The sequence below is a fragment of the Macrotis lagotis genome, chromosome X, assembly GCF_037893015.1.
Source record: "Macrotis lagotis isolate mMagLag1 chromosome X, bilby.v1.9.chrom.fasta, whole genome shotgun sequence".
In the NCBI taxonomy this organism is placed as follows: Eukaryota; Metazoa; Chordata; class Mammalia; order Peramelemorphia; family Peramelidae; genus Macrotis; species Macrotis lagotis.
The window spans coordinates 695,091,607-695,109,730 of NC_133666.1; the positions used below are offsets into that span (position 1 = coordinate 695,091,607).

At 54.5% G+C, this 18,124-nt stretch overlaps 1 protein-coding gene across 5 annotated transcripts in view; it reads right to left on the reverse strand.

Moving 5' to 3' along the window:
• The window catches only part of TXNRD2 (thioredoxin reductase 2), a 94,843-nt gene that overhangs the window by 70,701 nt on the left and 6,018 nt on the right, over positions 1-18,124 (reverse strand). For all 5 annotated transcript variants that reach the window (XM_074206501.1, XM_074206497.1, XM_074206496.1 and 2 more), the window contains exons 7-10: positions 17,905-17,967; positions 15,135-15,205; positions 4,588-4,607; positions 3,240-3,331 (exon numbers count right to left, since the gene is read on the reverse strand). In XM_074206501.1, coding sequence (XP_074062602.1) covers positions 3,240-3,331; positions 4,588-4,607; positions 15,135-15,205; positions 17,905-17,967 — 246 coding nt within the window. The remainder of the gene's footprint in view (positions 1-3,239; positions 3,332-4,587; positions 4,608-15,134; positions 15,206-17,904; positions 17,968-18,124) is intronic.

Genomic DNA, 18,124 nt, shown 5'->3' on the forward strand with positions numbered 1-18,124 from the left:
TTCTCCTGGGCTGAGGATCCTTCTATTTCTGATATTCTGGAGTGAACTTGTTGGGAAAGCCATCATGGATGATCCTGTTAGGCTCTGAGGTCCTCTGACGGTGAGGGTTATTTCCAAAGGTATATCGAGTACTAAGAGGCAGTATGGCCAGCTCTGGGAACCTGGACAGATCAGCTCACTTCTCGCCTCTCGGAGCCCAGAAGTAGAGAAGATGCCCTCTCTGCCAGTGAAGCCTCCGGTTCAGTCCTGATCCTTTGCCTGTATTAAATAATAGAAATGAAGGCGCTGGCCTTTCACGACCCTTCAGGGCCAGTCTTCCATCTGCACCGTGGACACAGGTCTGTGTGGATGGAAAATCAGAAACTGTCCCTAGTTTTAGATGGGGAGCTCGTCGAGGGCAGGGGCCGTCCTCTGGCTTTGCCCAGGAAATGCCTCGAATGGCAGCTTTACTGACAGATGGGTGGACTTTGAATAGATATATTTCTTTTGAGGTCATTATTGGGCTTTTTTTTTTTAAAGAGTAGATTCTTTCCCCTGTTGTTAATCAACTTGGCAGGTGTCTGGGGGAACACTTTCCTACAGAACATCGTACACATCTCTGGGAGGAGCCATGGACTAGCAGGCCCTCAGCTGCTTTCTAATGGGCCAAGCTGGTGATGCCCAGCTCTCAGCAAGCCTCCTGTTCAGACGGGCTTTCTGCACTAAGCCACCCACCCAGAGCAAAGGAAGGGCATTCTTGGCTCGCCTGAGGTTTTCCTTGTTTGGTCCACAGTGGGGGGGGGGGGGGCTGGCATTGCTGAAAAGTGAATCTTGGGATGGATCCTCTCTGAAACTGGATCTTGAGTTCCTTCCAGCCCAACCTTCAACACACTTTTCTAGATCTCCCAGGCTCAGCAGTCAGTCTAAAAGCAGACCCAGGGTTCTGGGGGTGGAGATCCCCAAGTACCACATGCCCTCAAACATCACTCAGCCCAGGTTGTAGGGCTCGACAAAAGCCTGGGGCTTGGCTTCAAGGGGTCTCAAGTAGTGCTCAGGCACTCAGAGGGAATTATGCATCAATGAGGTTGGTAGTGGCTTCTGCTCTCCTGATGGCATACTTCCTTCTGTAACTATGAGTCACTGAGACCAGCACCTCTGTGCCAAGCTTCCGGATCCCTGGTATACTTCAAGAACCTTGCCCCCAAGGGCCACCCATTCCAATAGACCAGCCTTGAAGCACTCACTGTGTTCTTCAATGAGTTGTGAGCTTGGAGAGAAGGCTCCTGACCCCAGCTATTCTGGAGGGCGATCTGGAACAAAGCCCCTTGGTCCAGTCACACCCCCAAGAGGTCAAAGAAAAGGGGGAAAGACCCACCAGGACAGGAATATTCATGACAGTTCTCTGTGACGGCAAAGAAGGAAAGCGAGGTGATGCCCTTCACTTGGGGAGTGGCTGAACAAGCTGCGGTAGGAGACCGTGATGGAGACTACCGTGCCACGGGAAATGATGCAGCAGGTGGGAGGATGACCAATGCAAAGTGAAGTGAGCCCATGGAGAACCCTGCCCAGAAGCCACAACATTGGAGCAAGCTCGACTGTTCACTGACTTGGCTGCCCTGACCTTGACGACCACGCAGGCCCAAGTGCCATCCACTGCAGGGAGAGCACCAATGGCCCCCGGGGCAAAACCAACCACAGAACCATTCCCCTTCTTTTCTCCTTGACCTCTTGGCAGGCCTGGGCACGGCTGATCTCTCTCTCCGACTTGATTCTCTTTATTCTTGAGGTTTTCAGGACACAAACTCCCCCAGTTCTTTGTCTCCTTTCTGGTTCCAGATCACACGCTCCTTCCCAGGCCGCTCTCTGCTCTTCTTCTAGGCCACTTTGCTTGGAGATCACACTGATGCCCTTCCCACCTCTCTGCTGATGATTCTCCCTCCCCAGTGCTAGTCTTTGTCCTGAGTTAGTCACACGTCTCCAGCTCAATGCACCCCAAACAGAACTCCTCTTCTCCCCTCAGGTCCTCCTCTCTTCCCTCCTTCCCTGACTGCCAGAGGGAGTCTGACTTTGGCCTCCTGGGCTCACGATCACCCACACCTACAATCTGGGGACAGATACTGTCATTTTTGCCTTTATGCCTCCATGTTTCTTATCTTCTCTTCTCTCTTGCAACCCTCACCCATCACTTCAGCCCTGGGGACCTTTTGTATGTGTGTGGGGGGACCCTTCCTGCCTCTCCCCTCTCCAGGCAAGCCCTTACTCAGTTGGTCCACTTGGTCTTCCTAAAATAGGGCCGACCACATCATTTCTCTTAGCACCTCTGCCCCTGCCTCCTGGCTCTTCTGCAAGCTACTCCCTACCCCCCTGTACTGCCTTAGATTGGGAGCATCTTGAGGCCAGGGACACTTTTGCTTTTCCTTGGCTAGTATGTCCCCTGACAGGACTGCATGGTCATCTCCTTCTGGCTCACCTGCATCTTGCTGGGCTCCCTTTTCCAGGGCCCAAAGTCAGCCCTGGTGGGGCAGCTGAGAGCCAGAGACCTGACTATGTATTCAGCTCTGCAGTTCCCACTTCCACACTGCAGACCTCAGTTTCCCTAAGATGACCAGGGTGCTATGGTCCCGACAAGCTGGCGATGCCTTTGAACCACACTCATTTTCCCAGGGTTTGCCTCCTTCCTTTTTTTCAAAGTGAAACGATGCTGAAGGGGCCACTAACACCAGGTGTGTTCACATGGATATGCACCCGTACAGATCTCAGGCCAGAAGGGATCTCAGCAACCCAAGAGTTCAATCTCTTCATTTTACAGATGAGGAAATGGAGGCCCAGAGATGGGAAGGCACATGCTGAGAGATACACAGCCAGGAGTATCTGAGGCAGGATCTGAACCAGTGTTTCCTGCCTCCACCCAGTGTGTAATATTGCTTTTCTGATCACAACCTTAGGTATGGAAAACCCTCAGAAGCCACGGAGCCAGGCATCTCTCATGCACAACTGTGCTCATGTTGCCCCCCCCCCCCCCCCGTTTCCTGAGACATGGATTACTATGTCTGCCTGCACGCACCATTGCAGGTGGATCTGGATAACCTGGCAAGTGGGCCTCACCTTTGATCTGCCAGAATTGGACAGGATATAATAAGCCCAGGGGAGGGGTACTTTAGGGAGGCCCCCCCCCCTCCCGGGCCCTGCCCCACCCCACTGCCCACCAGGAAGCCAAGTAAGGTCAGGCAATGGACTGCCGCAAATGTGTCACCATCTACCTGGTCAAAGCCGCGCAGTGGAACACTTCTCATCATGACGGTGGTGTCCAGGCCAAAGCCTGTCAGGAAACCCGCACACTCCAAGGACACATCTGGGAGGGAGTGATTCAAGGAAAGAACCCCGGCATCCAGAGATGGGGAAGAAAAAGAATCCAACAGCTTTGGATCCTCACAAATATAACCCTGGCAGGCAGGGGCTGTTCTGTCCCCATTTTACAGATGAAGAACCTGAGGCTGAGAGGGATTAAGTGACTTGCCGGGGTCTGACAGCTAGCTGTGTGTCTTAAGCAGGATTTGTACTCAGATCTTTCTGACTCTGGCCCCAGAGCGGTGCCCCCCCTCCCTGCAAGCCCTGAGGGCCTACTCCCTGTCCAAAGGGCATCCCACCGACTTGGGCTAGAAGGTCCCAGTTGGACTCTGGAATGGGCCTTTTCAACAGTCCACCCCCCTTTCTGGAAGTCATGCCCCCCTTGTGCTGGGAGGGAGCCGATCATCTGAGGCTGCTCGGGGGCTGCTTCCAGGACCCCTCCTTCCCTCACTCTGTCCCCCCTCAAGCTCTCCAGGGGAATGAGTGCCCAGGCTCCGGCAGGCTCTGAGGCATCTGGCAATGCTCACGGCAATTCAAGGCCTTCCTTGGGTTTCACCTAAATCCTTTCTGCTGAAATGTAAGCCTAGCTCTTTGTGGATGCCCTTCAAGGAGACGGAGCCCAGCTGTTGGGGCCTCTCAGGAGACGAGGCTCATCATCTATTTAAGGCATCATTAACTGAGCCCCCTCCCCACCTCTCCCCTGCCTAAGGGAGCCACATGGTACTCACACTCCCCTCCCTGCTCCTAGTTTCTAACTGACTCACTCCAGTCTTTGTGGGGTTCTCATGGCCTGTGGGGCAGATCTGAACTGCCTGGGTGACCCTGGGCATCTGGGAAATAAGGGGCATGGCCAGGATGACCTCTAAGGTCCATACTAGCCCTGAATCTCACCTCTTGGAGCTGGGCAGACTGGGGAGAGGTGGCCCCCATTCTGACTTCTGTGGAAGGATCAGAGGGTCACAGTCACTCTTTTTGAAACCTCAGCAGGGGTCCAGGAGCTCCCAACAGGGCTCAGACACCCCAAGGCATACTCATTTTTTCTCCCAATTCACCCAAAATGCTAGGAACCTGAACACAGGTCCAAGGGGAAGGGTGGGAGAGCCCTGAGATGGGGAGCTGGAGCATGAAGAAGCGTTGGGAATCTAGAAAGTGGGGGTTTGACACAGCCCCCCCCGCTCCTAGAAACACACATGTGCCTATGCAATATACCAAGAACAATAATTCTCATCTTTGAGGGTCTCCACATTTGCTAAAGGATACAGCTGGCTCCAACCACCAACCTGGAAAGGAAATTAAAATGCAGACAGCGTAAGTGTGACCCTCTGTCTAAACCCGACCAAAGCCCACCCATCACTCTTCTGTGTGTGCTGAGGCCCTCAGAATGGACAGGGCATGCTTCCAACCCCGGGGTTCCCCTTCGCTTGGGGCCTGGCCTGGTGACTGTGGGAAGAGCACCTCATGGGTTGCCTACACACACGGGTTCTGTGGGGGCCACCAGCCCTACATGGCAATGTTTCCTGGCTTGGCTAGCTGCTCTTGACTAGTGTTCCCTCCATCAGGTAGGGAGGAATCCAAAGAGGCCTCTGACCAATCCAGGATGATACCCTATGGGTGTCTGACCCCAGCCAGGCCCAAGTTGCAGCCTGACAGCTAAACCAGTGGTCCCTTGCAGGCAGGGAGTGGGCATCTACCCACCAAACGCCATCATCATTAGTGACATCAGCATTTGGCTCCCTCATCTATTAAGAAAAACTTACTTAGGAGAAGGAAAGAAAACCAAACAAGCCATGGGGTCATTTTCAGCCTCATTGCTGGGGTGCCAGGAGAAGGGGGATGGGTATGTTTAAAATAAGAAGAGAATGTCCAGGAGCAGAAGTCCAGGACCACAGACCGCAGGTCGAATGGGACCTCTGACAGGTGGGGAAACTGATGCTCATTGGGGGAAAGGGCTTAAGGGTACACAGCGGCGGCCACAGACTGAAGCCTGGAAGGCCCCCTGAAGGTTGTCCATTCCAGCGTCCTCATATTACAGGTGAAGGGTCTGAGGTCCAGGGCAGTGCAGAATAGCCCCGTTGAAGGCTCCCCCATCATTACAATAGTTATCAGGACCCACAAAACTTGTCCACTTCCCCTATGGGCCACAAATAGGAGGAGAAAATGGCCCCAGTGAAGCCTTGGCTCGGACTCCACTAAAAGGTCTGAAGCTAAAGCCAAGTGGGTTCCAAAGAACTCACTTTCTGGGAAGGAGGGATGGAGGAAAGCCATTTTAATTCAAAGTCACAAGTGCCAAGAAACTAAGGCAACCAACATGGTAAACCCAGGCCCACTAAATAATTTTAAATATTTGTTTTAATCATCTAAATCCCCTGCTGTTATCCAGTGGCAAACCCACTCTGCCACCGGGCAAACGTCGGCATCTCTCGGGCAAGGAGCGTTCAAAGGCAGTAGCAGATGTGGGTGGGCCGGTGCGGGGGCTCCCCAGCCCTTTGAACAGGAGGAGGTGATGTCAGAACGGATAAGGCGATGGCAGGCCTAATCCTCACAGGTACTAACAATGTAATTCCATTTCAAAAGGGGCTCTATCCCTTGGAATCACTCTGGAAGCATTGGCGGGAAGCGATGGGTCCCCAGAGCGGAGCTGGGTAAAGATGTGGAGTGAAGGCCCCGGCCCAGCCTGCCGCCTCCTGCCAACCAGACCACTGGCCGGTCAGATCAAGTCAGGATTTGGACAATGGGAAGGGAGACATTGGATGTCCCAGTATGTAGAAGGAAATACACTTGGGCCTCATCATGTGGTCTGGGAAGGGGGCAAATGGCAGCACAAAATAATTGCTCAGGATTCTGACCTTTTTGTCAGATCAGTCTGGCCCCCTCTGAGCCTGATGGCACAAAAAGGCACCACTGATAAACAAGGGGGTCAGCTTATAGGCAGGACCTTACTATGGGCTGGGCAGAGCCCAGAGGCCAGGACCAGATAGGCCCTCCCCTCAGGGCCTTCAGGTCATCTCAAAGTGTGCCCTGAGGCCGCACTCTGGGGACAGACTCCAGGATGGGGTCCACTCAGAGAGCTGCCACCTCTAGGCCTCAGTTTATCACCTGCCAAACAACATGACTGTCTTAGGCCACCTCCAATGGGAAGCCTGTCTTGATGATCTCCTGTTTGTTGGCCATCTTTCTTCCAACATTACCTCGTGCTCCTTTGTACACATTAATAATAACTAACATTTCTACGGCGCTAGCTGCACAAACAATTACTGTTTCATTTGACCCTCCCAACCACTCTGAGAGCTATCATCCCCGAGGCCGGCTGCGCTCAAGTGACTTGGCTGGGGTCACAGCTAACAAAAGTCTGAGGCCGCACTTGACTCCGGGTCTTCCTGACTCCAGGTCCAGAATTCTACAGCTACACTGCCAGCAGTGTCATGGGCTGCGTCACCTTCCTCAGGACGTGCTGAGGGCCTGGCTTGCTGCCTCTGCTATGGAGGTCGGCAGAGTTGGGATCCAAGAGGTTCTCGACAGGCTAGAACACTGAAGTGAAACTAAGATGATGAAATCTGAGAAAAGCAAACAAGGCCTTCAAGTCCCACTCAGGTTAAAAAATATCTGCCTTATGAGAACAAATGGGGGTGGTGGGCCTAGCTTTCAGTTCAACTGAAAAAATCTGGAGGCCTTAGTGGACTGAGGAGTCCAGTGAGTCAAGGGCAATTGGATGGCTGTCCCAGAGCTCCTGCTCTTCGTGGTCTTGCCCAGCATGAGGAAGGAGACAGATTTTCTGACCTCAGAGTCAAACCACACCTTTGGGGGCAGTGGACTGAGCTCTGGGCCCTGTGTTCTAGGAAGTCTAATGGCAAGGAGGAGCCCTCCATGGGCGCAACTACGAAGGCAAAAGGTCTGGAAATCAGGGCATCAACCAGAGGAACTGATTGTGAGAAAGAATTCACGGAAGAGAGAAAGTGGAAACAAGAGGGGCAACCACGAATACAAATACAGAGAAATGAAGAGTCCGGAAGAAGATGAGCAAAAAAACAGTATCATTAAAAGAAAACACGCTCTCTATTCAAGCAAAACACTGATTTCAAAAATGGGAGACTAATGAAGAATTAGAGAGCTCTTGGAAGAACATCTTAAGTCCAAAAACCCATACACCACGCTGCAAATACAAGAAAATTGCCCGCTATCTCTGAATAGAAATAACAAAATGCGGATGGGAATGATCCACATTATCAGCTCCAGAAAACAATCTATCAACCAACACACATGTATTAAGTTCCTATTGTGAGCCAGCGCTGTGCAGGATGGAAACTAACTTATTCCCTGGAGCAGGAAAAGAAGGGGAAGGTTTTGGGGCACTCTGGGGGCAGAGATGCAGCAGCCCCACCCCACTCCCCAAACTGACGGATTCGGCCTGGCGGGCTCCCCTGCCAGAGGGCAGCACCCACTCCAGACTTGGCCCCAGACCTTCTCCAATCTCTCTACTTTCTTCTTCAAGATGGGCACAGACTAACTAGACTCTGGGGAGGGGGAGGATGCCCGTCAGCTTGGCATCCATCTCACTATTTCAAATGAACTGATTAGCTATCCCTAGGTGGATAGCACCCCCCTTCCTTGGCCTGGTTTTCACTTTCTGAGCACAGGGAGGAAAGTTTGGACAGCCCCAAAGACGGGTCTGGGGGCAAGCTCCACACTGGACCCTAGCTGTTGGGCATCCCACCATGACAAGGAACCACTCATTGGCCAGGCAGCCCGATCCCAGCCGGAGAGGGCTCTTGCACCTGGAGCCGTGTTTGGACATGGCTCAAAGGCATCAGCGCTGCTGTCTTTTTTCCAGGAGCAACCCTTCATGAATGATGAGGTCCTCCTATAAAAGAGAAGATCCATTTAGCGCTCCCAGAAGGTGGGAAAGCTGGATGTTTTTCAGAGGGCCAGGATGCAGATTACCCAAGGCTGAACTGGCTTCCACAGTGTTTGACCAGATAAATGTAATCTTGGTGTGGTTGGGGACAAAAGGAGGGTCACACGAGCCAATGTGTGTGCTGAGTGGAAAAATGATTTCATAAAAGTGATTTCAAACAGCTTTAACCAAACAGCTGCCACTCTTCCCAAGACACACTGGACATTCTTTCCCCTCCTGCCTCAAGTAAGGACATAGAAAGAATAGCAAAAGAGAAAGGTGTTTACTCTATCTCAGGCGTTATTGGATGACCCCCCCATCCCCGTCTGACCTGGGGCTCCCTCACCAGGATGAGCTTTCTTCCATTACAAACAGCCCTTTCCTGAAGCCCACAGGGAGCCTGGGAATTTCTCAAGGGGACAAAGTGCCAGAGGATGACAACAAACCAGGGAGGGGAGGAGGCAGGAAAGGAGGGAGGCGTGCCCCCCTCCGATGTATGTGTATGCATGTGCGTGTATACATGTGAGCCCATGCCCACCAGGAGGAGGGGGAAGCCCAGTCGCCAAATTATGGTCTGAGCTCCCACTGGTGATGGTATGGGGAGAGGAGGTGCTCTCATTATCCCCACTGTACAGATGGGCAAGCTGAGACACAAAAGGGGGAAGTGACTTGCCCAGGGTCTCACGCAGGCTCCCATGCCCTTTTGTTGGAGCAGCAGCAGTGGCTCAGGTTTCTCCTCACAAAATGGCATTATTGGAATTTGAGTAACTCCTAAAAACCTGGACAACCACATGTGTTAGACTGGCCTTCATGTGTTTGGAAAGAGTCACTCAGTGGTCTCAATGGCCTTGAAGGCCAAGCTTGATTGCGGCTGCCTCAATGGCCTCAGGGACCCTTCCCCTCTTGGAGTCAGCCCACAACCTTTTGGATTGGAAGCCCCTTCCTCTCCTTGATGCATCAGACGATCTTGGCCCAAACACTGGATTACAGGGTCAGTGACTAGGGGGGGTCTACCCTGAGGCGAGGTGAATGCCCCCCTTACATGCCAACACACATGTTGAACTGGGAGTGGGAGGAGTGACCCTTGGGCTTTCTCCTCTCATCTCTGCCGCCACCTCAGTGGCAGGCACCCAGGAAACATCCACTAATTACTGGTGGTCTTCCTTGGTCAGTGTTTCTGTTTGTCTGAGGCTCATGACCAGGTAGGGGCTGCCGGGCCGTCACAGCCTCTGGGCCCCGGGGTTCCTCGAATGTAAAATGGGGAGCATGGCCCTGGGGCCCTCAAGGTCGCCTCCAGCCTGTGCACACCTGGCAGATGTGGAAACTGAGAAGGCCAGGGTCTTGGGGTCATAAGAGACAGTGTTAGGATGTGGATCCTAATGAGGATGGTGACTGACGGGGAACATCGATTCCCCTCCTCCCCCCCGTGCATCGGGAGGAAGGTTGGAGTCCTGGAAGGAGCTTGGACGGGGAGTCACAAGGTCAGAGGCTGAGGAAGCCCCTGGGCCCCTTGGTGGCTGGGGGAGGGGCTGGTCCCACCATCAACTGAGGGTACAGGCCCGGGACCTACCACAGTAAGGAGATCCCAGACCCCTCCCGGAGGGCCACGTGGCTACTAGAGCATCAGCCGCGGCACAGAAGAGAGCTGGGGGTAGACTCCGAGGTCATGGGACCAACTGAGCTCGGCTGCTCTGGGCCTCTATCCCCTTCTTGGTGAAATGGGGGGGCTGGACCGTGTGATCCCGAAGGTCTCTTTCATATTGTGTCCTAGGGCCACGTACTCTCGGGCAAATTCAGATTCCATTCATTCATTCACTGAGCACTTACTGAGCACCTACTGCACGCACAGCACTACTACGGACAATCACAATTTCAGGGGCACACACTGTCTCTCACAATCTCGGTAGGCAAACAGCCCAGTCTACTGCTTTCAGATGCGTGCTAAGCCCCTACTGCATATGCTGTCCTGGACTAAGGGAGAGCCAAAGATCATCCAATCACAGGAGCAATGCAAGAGAAGAACCAAGTCTGTCTGCAGAGCTGGGAGGCCAGGCAGGGAAGAATGACCACGGCATGGCCATGCACGCCACAATCCTGGGAGAGCAGAGGCACAAAGCCCTGGGAGCAGTGTGGGCAAAGCAGACCCAGGAGGCAGCGACAGGCCCAGCCTGGCATCCCAGGCGCTAGCCTGGCTTCCCTAAGGAAACAGGCATGCCGAGGAGTCCAGGGTGGCTTGAAGTCTTAAGCGCTGGGGAGATTCAAAAGGGCCAACTGAGTATGATGCTCCCCGGGCCAAGGAGGTCCGGAGAAATGGGAGCCACATCAAGGACATTGGAGGAGGGTGAGGTTGGAAGCTTCCTCCCACATACCAGGAGATGGTGCTGCCCCTGGCAGTGATGGGCATTGAATGAGGCTGTGAGGAATAAAAAAGGATCTCAAAGCACAGTGGGCTGCCACTTTTCTTCTGACGTCCAGTCACTGACCCAAGTAGCTCCTACTGCTGCCCTGTGTAGCAGAGACAGACAACCCAGGGAGAAGTATCTTTTCATGGGTGCCCATCACCAAACACAGACTTGGCAGGGGGGCAGCTTAATAAATGATGGTTGGGGGGGGGCTACAAAGGTGGAATGACAGGATGCTAGACCAAGGGTCTTATGTTCTAGGAAGACTGGTTCTAGATAAGGAGAAAACGCCCCAGTTCTCCCAACAGAAAGCACTGGGCTCCGTTCTGAGGCTGGTCTGTGGCAGGGGGAGGACAGGGCCTTGTGCTGCCCAGGGGAGCACTGCCAAGAGGCAGCGTCTGACTCCTGGTCAGGAGAATCTCCTCAGCATCCATCAGAGCTCTGCCCAAGGGCATGAATGGGCTGCCTGGGAGGAGGGAGAGAGCTCCCTGTCCCTTGAGGCTGCCAGGAAGGGGCTGAGGCCCCTTAGTGGAGATGGTCAGTCCCCCCATGCCCTGTGTCCTCTCTAGGACCCCAGAACTCTTTGCTTAGACTCCATGTGGTACCAGGCATTGCTTCCCTTCCTTTCTCTGGCCTCAACCCTGGACAAAAAGGAGGCGCCTGAGGAAAGCTTGTGGATTCCCAAGGTCCAGAGTGTCAGGTGGAAGGAGCCTAAGGGCCTAAGGCTGGGTATGTAGGCCTCAATTCCTGGAAGTCCTCCCTTCTGCCAATCCAATGACCCCTTGGAGCTTCAGCCCAGCAGCCTCCACTCCAAGCTGAGCCCCCATGCTGACAGATGGGCATCCTCCAGAGCTGGAGAGCAATGCGATGCTTCAGTAGATAAAGAGGTAGCCCCAAGAGTTCCCATGCAGCCTGGGCCAAAAAGACTAGAGTCCCATGGTCTGACGAGTGTATCTGGAAGCCCCCGTGGCTGGTGGGTGACTAGCAAGCCAACTGGTGGATGCTGACCGGGAGTGCTGAGGCCATCTCCCTCTGGAGCCCTCGTGGCTCCCTGGGGATGGGGCTGGGCCGGGACTGCTCCCTTGGTCTGGCCAACAGCCGGTCAGCACTTTTAGCAGGCAATCCGACACCCAGGCCTAGCCCTGCACTCCTCATGACATCAGTTACCCAATATCCTCCAGAAGGGAAATAGGCGCTTCCTGCCCCAGCTGGAAACAACCAATATATCTATCAACTATTGGCAAATAGGAAGAGGCTGCCAAGCATTTTCCACGTTTGTGGCCAATGGATGGAGGAGAGAGAGGCTCCTCTTCCAACCACAGGTGCACAGATTCAGGAAGAGCAATAGGCAAAGGGCTCAGAGCTGTTTCACCTTTTCCACCCCCTGCGTTGCAGAGACAAAGAGCCTGTGGTCCCAGGAGTTTGTGTGGCGAGTTGTCCAAGGTCACAAAGCTTCCTGCATGCAGAGGATCCCAGATCTGGGACTGACCATCCAAAGATCACGCAGTCCAGTCCCCTTGATTTACAGCAGGGAAACTGAGGCACACCAAGTCCTCTGGCCCAACTGGGGTCCTACCAGCAGACTGGGTTGCCTTGTTTTTCCTTTCTTTGCCCCTTAGGATTCCCTGGGAGAAATGTAGAAGGGCAGAGAGACGTATCCAGGTCACAAGAGCCAGGCATCCAGACCCAGAATGCACATGGGGCTCTTCCCATCAAGTCTGGCCCCAGGTGTGCCAGTGGACAAAGACACAGTGGGGAATTCAGTCGAGGGGGCTGGCCACCCATCCAGTTGGCCGTGGTGGGGCCCCCGAGGGCCCGGCTCCGGCCCAGGCTGATAAACTACAGAAATGCTACTGTAGCCCCTCCAGGCTTATTTTGACTAAAACTTAGGAATGTCCCATGTAAACACTGACTCCCACATTACACCGTTACAACTTGCATTAACAGCCACCGGACAGAGCTGCACTTTCCCAGAACCCTCAACCTGGGGTTGGAATTGAAAAGCGAGAGCCTATTTCCTCACATAAATCATGGTCAGGCCCAAGCAGGCGACTGACGGCCTTGCAAACTCTTGGGAGCAATGATGCAGTGAGGGCCACCTGGTGACAAACCAACACAGCAACCTTTTCTTTCTTTATACGGAACCTCAGAGACTGTGCTCACTCAGCCCCCCATTCTTATTTTAATAAAGTGGCTTCACCCCTTCCCTGCTGACCCAGGGCAGGGGGAGGCCATGCCAACGTGGCCAGGCCCTCAACTATACAGGGGAGCCAAAGAATAGCCACTGTTCCTACAGCCCAGGTCCGTGAACTTCCTGAGGGCAGGCACCAAACTGCCCTCAGACCCTTGGCATATAGGCCCTGGGCCCAGGCAGCCTCCTCAGAGGACTGGGGAAGTGTGCTGGGTTACTACCTCCTGATGTGACGATGGGTGCCTATGGGCCAACTGAACGCACGATGGTCTGTAAAGCGCCTGCAAATCTTATCTCATTTGATTCTCGGAATGTCCTGGTGAGGTGCTGCTATTGAAATCTTAATTTTATGGATGAGGATACTGAGGGTCCAGCAATTAGGTGACTGTGCCAGAGTCACACAACATGGCGAGGGGTTGAGGAAGGATTTGAACCCAGCTCTCTACTGAGGTGCCTTCTGGTAGCCTGGAGGCAGGGAGGCCTCTGGGAGCAAAGACATCCAGGAACCCATTGCCTGCTCCACAGAGCTTGGAGCTCAGGGTCCTCTCATTCGCAGCTAAGCCCACCTTCCTGTAGACCCCCCCCACTTGCCTGAAGCCCACTCCCCTCTGTGCCTCCCAGAAGAATGTCCAGTCCTGCTCAGGGAGAGGTTCCCCCCCCCCCACACCGGAGGCCAGTGCTCAGCCTGGAGGCTCCAAGGCCCGGTTCCAAATCCTGTGACCCTGCGCAAGTCTGCCTGCCTCAGTTTCCCTTCTGTGCTCTGCACCCGAACATCCCCTTCGCCTCTAGGGAGTACCTATGGGCCCTGCCTCTGGGACAGAGGAGCAGGCCCACCCCCTCCACCTCCGATGGGGAGGCACTGGCCCAGCCCACAAACACAGCTGGTGCTTAATAAATGCTTGCTGGGTTGGAAGGAACATTCTGACTTGATTTCCAACTAGGGCTGCCTGAGTCTTTCTACTGAAAAAGCTATGGGGGGGGTGGCGGGGCAGAGGGGAGACCAGATGTAGACTCCTGGTCCTCCAGCCCCCTGTCCTCAGTTCCACTGCCCTTCATCAGACCTCTCAGATCCCCCTCCCTGCAGCCCTGCTGCCGGCCCCCGGTGCCCGCCTCCTCCCTGGCTCCCTCGACCATCAGAAGGAAGCAGAACGGGCATGGGGCATTGCCGCAAAGAGCTGCAGCCACCAGGCCTCAGGGGGCTTCTCTGGCCAATCCAGGTGGGGGCGGGGCTGAGCCTGGCTCTTCTACAATGTCCAGTCCTCATGCGCTGGGGAGAAGGGGGTTCAGGGGGTCCGGGGCCACCCAGGTTCTGATCTACCCGGGAAGGGCTTCCAAGAGAAGGGGAGGTAGCCAGGGGCTGCCACAGTGCTGGGCCCTTCACTAGGCAGACCCCGGGGCCGGGGGGCCTCAGGGTTCAGCCCCATGGAATTACATAGATTTTTCAGCCCACTGTGCTGGCTTCTATCAACAAACGAGCATTTGCTGCCCTCTGGTGGATTTCCCGTGACATACCAGGCCAGGGGCTGAAGTCCCCCCAAATGATTCTGGACATACACAGAGACAGAGACAGGGAGACAGAAAGAGAGAAATAGAGAAAGAAACAGAGGGATGGAGAGAGAAAAAAACGGAGAAATGGAGAGAAAAAACAGAAATGGAGAGAAATGGATAATGAAGGGAGAAAGAAACAGGGAGAGATGAAGGGAGAAACAAAGACAAATGGAGAGAAAAAGAGAAATGGAGAGACAGAGTAACAGGAGAAAGAAACAGATGGAGAGAGAGAAACAGAGAAGAAGAGAGAAGAAATGGAGAGATGGAAGGAGAGACCCCCCCCCCAGGAAGATTCAGGCACAGAAAATCCTGCCTAAACTGGCAGCCTATGAGTCCAAACCCAGTAGCCCTCAGCCCCCGCTCTCCCTGAGGAGCTGGGCTCAGACAATGCGTCGCCCCCCCCCAATCATGCCTATTGGGGTTGGGGTGCCTCCCTGCTCCCCTCCTCTCCTCCCCCTCTCTTCTCTCTCCCGGCCAGGCCACAGCTATGCCCATAGCCCAGGCTACAGAAAAGTATGCTTTGGGTGGCTGACAATAGACTATTAAAATAAAGAAGAGTTTTTCAAATCCTTCCCCACATTGCCCAGTGTGCCTTGGTCTCCTCCTCAGGGACCCCAGCACACAGTGCCCCACACAGCTGCCGCCCCTCACAGATGCCAAGCCAAAGTGAAAGGACCCCGGAGGTCATTTTTTGGAAACAGTGAAGAGTTATTTCTCTGGAGCCACGCGTGCCCACCCGTGTGCCCACAGTGACCTGTCTCGCCAGGGCCCTTACGTTTTTCCTGGAGACTCCTTCAGCCAGAACAGGTCATCACTGGTGATCCCATACTCCTTTGCGCCTTCCACCTGCCAGGAATCAAAGAATGCACATGAGGATCCCACCACTGGGGGGATAGGGGGTGGGTGGGAACTTGGTGACTTTCTCAAAAAAAATTCTCAGCTTTCCAGACCCAGGGTCTGCTCACCGATCAGCTCCTGACCAGAAACGCCACCGGAGAGAAGCCAACGGTCGGCCTCCATTGTGGGCATTTCTTTCAGACCAGACACATTTGAGGGAAGGGCTGGTGGTCTTGCACCATTCCCTCGATTGTCCCCTCTACTGCCCCCAGAGGCTTCCCGAGGCCTCTGACTCATTACCTGTGGGACCCTGAGCAAGTCACCCAACCTGCCTCAGTTTCCTCATTTGTAAAATGAACAGAGAAGGAAAGGGCACAAACCCCCAGCATCTCTGCTCCCAAAACCTCAAAGGATCACAAAGAGTCAGCCAAGACAGAAATTGCCGAAGACCAAGGATCTTCTTTTATGTCCCCTTAGGGGAATCCTGCAGCTACTTCTACAAATCCTCTCTCAAGATGCCAAAATAAAACAGTAAGGTTTCGAAGGAAAGCAGCAAGATCGAAGTCCAGCTATCAAGGATTCAGGAACAAGCCTTAAGGGGAGGTGCCCTGAGGTCAGATCGGGCGGCCCAGGCTGTGGCGCAGAAAGGGTCGGTGGCTCCCAAGCTGGGCCTGAGGCAGAGGGGAGAAGGGAGGACCGGCCAATGCAAAGGCCCAGAGGTGGGAGACGAGTGTCACATGTGAGGAGCGGAGCGGGAAGGGCGGTAACGTCGGGTGAGGGCTCTGGTTGTGGCCGGGTGTGTATGGCAGTGGCAGCCCCTGGAGCCAGGGGAGGACAGGCTCCTATCTGGGCAACCTATGAGGGACTGGAGGGGGAGAGGCCCGAGACAGGGAGACCAATCAGAGGCCAAGTGAGGCCATGGCAGTATCTGTGTGAGCGGAGAGAAGACCTGAATGGGAGAGACGCTGGGAAGACAGAAAGAGTAGGATGGCGAGTGTGAGGAGTCTGGGACCGGGGGCACGAAGGAAGCATTGAGGAGCAAAGAGGATGAGTTCAACCATGGACGTGCTGAGGTTGATGCCCACAGGATGCCAGGACTGAAACCTCCCACAGATGATGAGACAGAGTGGAGAGACCACCGCAAGATGGCAACCATGATGCTGATGCCCAAGGAAAGGCTGGGGCTGGATGGGGATGGGGTCATCCACACTTAAGGGAGCAGGGAAGAGAGGAGGGGAAGAGAGGGGAGGGGAGAGGTAAGAGAGAGGGAGGAGGGGGATGGAGAGAAGAGCACCCCACTACAACCGAGGGGATGGGTCACCCAAGTGAGAGGATGATATGGATGAGAACCTGAGGCTGGTCAGACTGGCAACCCCCAAAACCCAGGAGAGAGGGTCCAGGAGGAGGAAAGGGTGGTAGCATATCCCAGGTGGAGCTGAGGTCTTGGGGGAGCAGATGGCGGGGGGCCAGACTGAAGGGTGAGGAGGGCCAGGAGGGGAAGCCAAGGCCCCACCTTGTTCCCCTCTGAGACCCACTTCTTCTGAAGGACAGGAATAAGCTGGAGAGGGTCTGAGGGGGGAAAAAACCAAGAATGAAGGACCTGGGGGCGAGTCTGGCACATGAGCTCATGGGACGGGCTGGAGGGAGATACAATGAGCAGCCTTCACGGGTCTGAAGGAAGAACAGCTGCAAGTGGGGGCAGCAATGAGGGTGGGGGGAGATGGGGACGGGGGCAGCGGCGCCTTACAAGGAGGCCGATGTGGCCTCCACTTCAAGAAGGTCTTCCTACCAAGGAGAGTTGCCCAAAGGGAGATGGGAGGTCATGTGAGGTGGAGAACTCCCTGTCCCTGGAGGTCTTTAGACGATCCTGGATGACCATCAGCTGTTGTAGGGGGATTCCTCTGGGGATTGGGCTTGGCCTAAGTGGTCACTAAGGTCCCTCCCAACTTGGAGATGAAAGTATGAAGCTGGAAAGAGTGGATGTAGGCTGGAGTCGAGATACTTCCTGCCCAAAGGGGAATGGGATGCCACGGCAGGTAGTGAGCTCTCCGTCTCTGGATGACTCCTCGGTGGGTGAGACAGAACTCAGACATGCTGGCTCTGAGGGGCTGGGACATTCCAGGACAGGAGTCCAGGCTGCCAGACTCCAGAAAAGCCTGGGAAGCCTTGGCATGAACTGATGCTGAGTGAAGGGGGCAGAACCAGGGGGACCCTGTCCACAGTCACATCAGGGGATGGCCAGCCAGGATGGACACGGCTCCTCTCAGCAGTCCAGAGATCCGGGATGATCCCAAGAGAGCCCACCCCCATCCAAAGGAAAAGCGAGGGGGCTGAAGGCAGCGCCAAGCAGACTCCGGTCACTTTTTCAGATTTGTCATTTCCCCCATTTACCCCTTTTGTTCTAAAACTTCTTTCACAACACACCAAAGATGCAAATATGTTAAACGGGATCTTACATGTACAACCTGTGTCAGAGTGGGGGTGGGGAGGAGGGAGGTGGGAAAACGTGGACCTCAAAGCTTAATAAAAGCTTTGCATTTTGGAATAAAAGAAAAAATTTTTTTTAAAAGAATGAGTCTGGGCTGCAGGATCCCAGAGGTGGGCCCTCCTGGGGGCTCTTGTCAGCCGGGGCCCCTTCCCTGGCAGAGGGGCCTCCCAAGGGGCAGAGGCACTCCCCAAGCTGGAGGGAGTTGGCAGAATGCACTCACATCATCAGGGTACCTGGGTCTCCCTCCCGTGGCGATGACGATGTGATTGGCGGTCACGGTAATCTGAAACAAAGGCAGAACTTGAATGAGAAAGTGAGGTTGGGGTGCACTTCATTAAATACCAGCTCCAGGGTTGGCATGGCGAGATGGGCAAGAGCTGAGGCACCTCTGCCGGGGGGGCATCTCTTGGCATCTCAGCTCCAAATTCAGTGGCTGCCCT